The 6,847-nt window shown below is 37.4% G+C and overlaps 1 protein-coding gene across 1 annotated transcript; it reads left to right on the forward strand.

Annotated features, from left to right (window-relative positions):
• The first annotated feature begins 1,094 nt into the window (after positions 1 to 1,094).
• LOC101983855 (olfactory receptor 7D4-like) lies at positions 1,095 to 2,048 on the forward strand. Its single transcript, XM_005346836.2, has one exon. It carries the CDS (start codon positions 1,113 to 1,115, stop codon positions 2,046 to 2,048), a length of 936 nt encoding a protein of 311 aa, XP_005346893.1. The 5' UTR covers positions 1,095 to 1,112.
• Positions 2,049 to 6,847: the final 4,799 nt, after the last annotated feature.

A 6,847-nucleotide genomic window follows, 5' to 3' on the forward strand; every position in this document is an offset into this window, starting at 1 on the left:
GCTCCCCTGAACCCAGGTTAGTTGTCTCTGTGGGTTCCCTTGTGACAACTTTCGTCACCCCCAGGTTTGTATAATTCTTCCTCCCTCTCTTCCATGCAGCCCACATTACTTTTTATATATCTTGGAAGAACACACATTGACATTCTCTGACTAAAAGAACATAGGTTCACTGATCAAAAAAGTTGCACCCATTCAAAATAATGGTTGTATTTTATAACCATCAGAATTCCATCTTTTATGGATGTTCAAGTTTAAACAGATATTGCTAAATTGCCCTGTAGTACAGAATTATTGCATCCTCAGAAGAAAAGTTAATATTTTTTTGAATGTCAACTGCATATGACAGGAACCACAATAGAACAAATAAATTGTAACCTCATTTAATTTCTCCTTTCACTCTTATGTAGTAAATATCAAGATGTAAAAGTATCTGTAGCTAAGTGGGTTTAAATAACTGTCTCAGAATCACATAAATGGTAATTTGGTAAACTAAAATATTGTTCCTAGATATTTGAGCTGAGAATTCAGTTTTTAAACCAAGCTCCATTCTGACATTTGAAAGAATTATATATATAAAATACATATCATAAAAGAGAATAATAATAGCAATGACATATAATTAGTTGATATTCTTACTGTAGATAGTCATTTTAAAATCTGAAATAAATCTAATAGGACTAATATTTATAAAGGGAATAATATTTGCTCATTATTAAAATACAAATAATTATAAATTTAAAAAATAAATATTGATTGGGTTAAAATGCATATTTTATTTATTACAGGACTTTAGAAACAAGGAAATTCTATGGTCATTCTGGAACAAATGTCTTGTGACCATTCTACAGTTAATACATATTGATAAGCCAAGAGGGAGTTTAAACAATTGAGTGGTTTTATAATGAAAGTTTTCTGATAAACTAAAATTTTTGAAGCATTATAAACATTTAAAATGAAATGAGATTGTTATTCACTAAGGACATCATGGTGATGGGAAGGATGCTGAAGGCTTAAGAACAACCATCCAAAGATGAGAGTGTAAAGTCATGTGGCATGGCAATGTGGATGATTTCTGAACATTTGCCTGTTTGTCAAAAAGAAAACCCTCAGGAATGGGAAAAGAAAACCACACAGATGTATTACAATTCCTCCTACTGGGTCTCTCAGGTGATCCCAAATTGCAGCCTATTCTCTTTGGCATCTTTTTGTTTATGTATCTAGTCACAGTGCTTGGGAACCTGCTCATCATTCTGGCTGTCAGCTCTGACTCCCACCTCCACACTCCCATGTACTTCTTCCTTACCAACCTATCCTTTGTTGACATCTGTTTTACCTCTACCACTATCCCAAAGATGCTGGTGAGCATCCAAACAAAGAACAGAAATATCACCTACATACAGTGCCTCACTCAAGTATATTTTTTTATGGTTTTTGCAGGAATGGATAATTTCCTACTGACTGTAATGGCCTTTGACCGATTTGTGGCCATCTGTCACCCTTTAAACTACACAGTCATCATGAACCCTCACTTCTGTGGCTTCCTTGTTCTGATGTGCTGGATCATCATTTTGCCAGTTTCCATGCTTCATAGCCTACTAATGAAGCAACTGACCTTCTCCATGGGTACAGAAATCCCACATTTCTTCTGTGAATTAGCTCAGGTTCTTAGGGTAGCAAGCTCTGATACTCTCATCAATAATATCTTGTTGTATATAGGTACTGCCTTATTCTGCGTGTTTCCTGTCACTGGCATCATCTTTTCTTATTCTCATATTGTCTCTGCCTTATTGAAGATGTCTTCTGCAATAAGCAAATCTAAAGCCTTTTCAACCTGTGGGTCTCACCTCTGTGTGGTCTGCTTATTTTATGGAACAGCACTTGGGGTTTACCTCAGTTCTGCTGGGACCCATTCTTCTCAAGGAAGCATTGTAGCCTCAGTAATGTACACTGTGGTCACCCCCATGCTCAACCCCTTCATCTACAGCCTGAGGAACAAAGATGTGATGGGGGTTCTGGTAAGACTCCTTAGAGCAGGTTCTTGTCCCTAACGAACCAATGACCAAATAAATATGTAAGCATTGTAGGTTCTGAGACAAATGTTGTTGATTTTAGTATCCTATTTATATGCTAAAAATGCTTTTTTTATTTCATGTTCACAAAGCACCATTTCTTTTTTGATTCATGTATGTTTCCCTCGGTTGCTTCCATACTCATTCATCTTTTTTAGAAAGTTTCCAAAATTTTTAACTTGGTTAAAGGTAGTACAGTTTTTTGTCTGTTTCATTTTGTTTTTGTTATAAAAATTCTCATTGATTTTAAATTGAGAACTTGTAGAACTGCTCAAAAACCTGAGTTCAATACGTAGGACCTACATAAATGAATAGTTCAAACTACCCCAAGTTATTCTGTTATCTGCACACTTTTGCCATCACACATACATGCACACCCACACTGAAGGAAGGAAGGGAAGAATGCAATAAAAATTGATTTGGAATTCACTAAAGTATCATGTTTATATCTTGGAAAATATTTATAATTTTGAATTCTTTGAATTTCACTTAAGTTGTTCTAATTGGAAATCATTATTATGTAATTGCTAATTTTCAGAGGTGATATGTTTATCTTGAAATTTTATTATCTGTATTTTTATATCAGAACTTGTACATTTCCATTGTTTACGGCTTTTGGTATGAGTTTTTAATCCATATTCATTGAGTGAGTGTTTGGTTCTCTACTTGATGTTATTCCAACTGATCTGATCAGCATAATAATACTTGAAGTTCAGTCTCAGTAATATTCAGCATTGACTTTTGTGTACAGTAGCTGAAGTGGTTGCAGTTCATAAAATACTACATAAAATACTACATAGCACATAAATACTACATAGCACATAAAATACTACATTAGAAGGCACTCTGAGAGGGGTAGCTTGCCTGGTTGATATGATATATTATTAGACTTGAGGAACAGATTGCTACCCCAGGAAGATGCTTAGATATGAGAAGTTGGGATTCAGAATTGATAGCCTCTCTCCTGAGGAAGAGACAAGCTCCTGGAAGATATGGAGAAAGCAGAGGCTACGGTTCTGAACAAGATTGGCCATGTCATAAGCAAGTAGGAATTACTCACAGGTTATATTACAGTAAGATTAGTATTCTTGAGTAAGTCATAGGTCTGGGAATGGTACTCTGAGACACTAAATATTAGGGTTCGAGAAAGTATACAATATAATCTGCAAACTGGGTAGCAAGTTTTACTCAGGTTCTGAGAAACTAAAGGTTAGATGCTTAAATTGCTGGAAATATGGCCTCTGACCAGAGAAGCATTTGTGCCCCAGTGATGTGAGAGTGTCATATATCAATCTGTTGATTTCATTGGTTAAGCAATAAAACTGCTTGGCCCTCATAGGTTAAAACATAGGCGGGAGGAGTAAACAGAACAGAATGCTGGGAGGAAGAGGAAGTGAGCTCAGACTCGACAGCTCTCCTCTCGGGGGCAGACGCCTCAGAGAGACGCCATGCTCCCATCTCCAGGGCGGACACGATAGCTCTGGTCTCTGAGACACACGCATGAAGCTCCAACCCAGGATGGACATAGGCTAGAATCTCCCTGATAAGCCACCTTGTGGGCTACAGCAGATTATTAGAGATGGGCTAGTCCAGGTGTGAAAGTTAGCCTAGAAGAGGCTAGATAGAAATGGGCCAAGCAGTGATTAAAAGAATACAGTGTCCATGTAATTATTTCGGGTATAAAGCTAGCCGTGCAGGCGGCCGGGTGGCAGGGATGCAGCCCCGCTGCTCCTATTACTACACCCCAGTACCTGAGATGCTATAGGTGAATGCCATAAGGATCCTGAGATGTTGAGATTATACCGAAAGATGTAGCGTCTAACCTGTAGAGGTTCTGAGGCACTGGGAAGTGGGTTCCATATAGGTCCTCAGATGCAGAGAATTGGGATATTGATGATGAGGACATGTTAATGTTTTTACATACATACATATATATATATATATAATAATTTTTATTTGTTTGATAATTCCATAAATATATACAATAAATATGAACATACAAATATTGAACATTCAATCATTTTTATTTCTTTATAAGAGGTTTCAATTTTATTCTACTCAAAAACACTGATACATGAAAATTGGTTTTTATCCTACATCTTTACTGAGCTTATTAGTTCAAACATTTTAGGTATATCATTTTTCTTTATATATTAAAGACCTGTGAGAGACACTCTAAGCAAATATAACTTCTTTCTTTAAAATTTTTCATGAATTTAATTTATCCTTTGACAATATACTATATTTATATAACAACTTCAGTCGTTCTCTAACGCTTTTCCTTACCTCTTTGATCATTTCTCTCTGCACTTGAAACCATTATTCCCAACATGTAATGTTCTATTTTCTGGTCCCTTTTGGGACCAAGAAGAGTTGAATTTTGGTATCTCACATGGCATAAGTAGAAAGTTATTTACTGGAACAAGGCAACTTACAAACAACTATATCATCAAAGAAACTGTCACACATTTGCCTCAGAATGAATTAACTGTCTGTATTCCTAAGGGAAGCATGGGGACTTTACAATATGAAATGATGACAGGTATTTTGGAAATGCCTTGCAAAGAGTGCATGAATGGAAAAACTATGCTATATTCATAAAACACTGTTTCACATTACTGCTCCAAAACTCTGGTTATTTGAATTATTCTGACCCCCATAGGCTCATTTGTTTGAATAGTTGGTGCCCAGTTAATAAAAGTCTTTGGGAATTATTTAGAACAGGTGTGTCACTAGGGTTTGTCTTTGGTTTCAAAAGCCTCTCATCATTCACAGTCTCCACCTCTCACCACATACTTACTGATCAGATGTAAGTTCTCAACTTTTCATTCCTTTGCTCTACCATAATAGATTCCAAACCTCTGAAACTATAAACCCAAAAGTAAATATTGTCCCCTAAAAGTTGCTTTGGTCATAGTATCTTATCACAGGAAAGGGAAAAAATCTGAGACAGAAGTTGATACCAGAGAATTGGCTATTGCTGTGATAGGCTTCAACTTGCTGCTTGTGGAGGAATATGCAAAACATTGACTGTGAACTAGGAACGTGATTCAATGTTGTAAGGAGGCTTAGAGGTCATTCAAGTAGGAGCTTGGAAGACAATAGTGCTAAGATCAAAATATTTCAGAGGGGATCAATATCAGCAGTTGGTCTAGAGACACATTCTTATTATATTTTGGCAAAGAATGTAGTTGCTTTGCTTCTTTGTCCAAAGAATCTGACTAATGTTAAATTGAATAGTAATAGGCTAACTTCCTTGGGGGAGGATATTTAAATACACCATAAGATTTATTGTCATATGGTTATTAGTAACAACTCTTATGCAGGTCTCCAATGAAAAAATGACCAGCAAAGAAAAAGAAATACAAACTGTACAGTTTAAGAAGAAAACAAGCACCAGAAGATTTCATCTTGGAGCCAAAGATCTTTATGAAAGAGATAAACAGAAATCTGTTGTGAAATGGAATAAATGAAGGAGGTATCTTCAGATGAACACACCATACAACTAAGTTTCCAAATTTTAAAAAAAAGAAAGGCCCAAAGAATTTTATTCTCCTAAAAGGCAACAACAAAGGAAGACTTCTACAAATGGCCAGGATCTACCCTAAGCTGGCATTCAAAATAGACTGTCTACATGGTTCTACCAGTAGGTCATGAAGAACACATGAGTGAGGGGTTATAGGATCTCCCTCCACAATCAAAGTGAGTCATCGGAAAATGGCAAAAACAATGACATCTTGAAATTTGCATGCAAGTGATAGAACTAGAAAAAAATCATCCTGAGTGAGGTAATCTAGACCCAGAAAGATGAGCATCATATGGACTCACTCATAAGTGGATACTAGCTGTAAAGCAAAGGATAATGAACTTATAGTTCACAATCCTAGAGAAGCTAAGTAACAAGTAGAACCCTAAGAGAAACATATATAGATCCCCTGGGAAAAAGAAATAGACAAGACCTCCTGAGAAAATTGGGAGCATGGGGATGAGGGGTGAAGGGAGGGCAAGAAGGGAAGAGGAGGGGAGGAGAACTTGAGGGAATGGGAATGTCAAGATGGGGGAAGGACAGAGACAGAGAGTAAGGAAAGAGACATCTTGATTGAAGGAGCCATTATGGGGCTATTAAGAAACTTGGCATTATAGAAATTTCCAAGAATCCACAAGAATGATCCTAACTAAGACCCTAAGCAATTGTGGAGACAGTGCCTGAACTGGCCTTGCCCTGTAGTCAGATTGATGACTATCTTAAATATCATCATAGAACCTTCATCCAGAAACTGATGGAAGCAGAAGAAGGGATCCACAGTTGGAGTCCTGGGCTGAGACCCAAAGTCCACTCAAAGCATGGGAAGAGTGAGAATACAAGCAAAGAGGTAAAGACCATGATGGAAATCCCCACTGAAACAGCTTACCTAAGCTAATGTGAGCACACTGACTCCAACAAAACAGCAAAGGAACAAGCATACATCCAAACTAGGCCCTCTGAATATGGGTGACAGTTGTATGACTGGGGCAGACTGTGGGGCCACTGGCAGTGAGACCAGGATTTATGCCTACTGTACTTACTTTTTGGAACTCATTCTCTTTGGACGGATACCTTGCTCAGCACAGATATAGTGGGAATGGCCTTGACCCTATCTCAAAGTTATGTGTTAGACTTTGTTGACTCCTCACGGTAAGTCTTACCCTCTCTGAAGAGTAGATTCGGGTGGGATAGATGGAGAAGGTGGAGAGAGCAGGAGGAGGGAAGGGAGTAGCCACTGGGATTGATATGTAAA

Source organism: Microtus ochrogaster, chromosome 5 (genome assembly GCF_000317375.1).
Source record: "Microtus ochrogaster isolate Prairie Vole_2 chromosome 5, MicOch1.0, whole genome shotgun sequence".
Taxonomy (NCBI): domain Eukaryota; kingdom Metazoa; phylum Chordata; class Mammalia; order Rodentia; family Cricetidae; genus Microtus; species Microtus ochrogaster.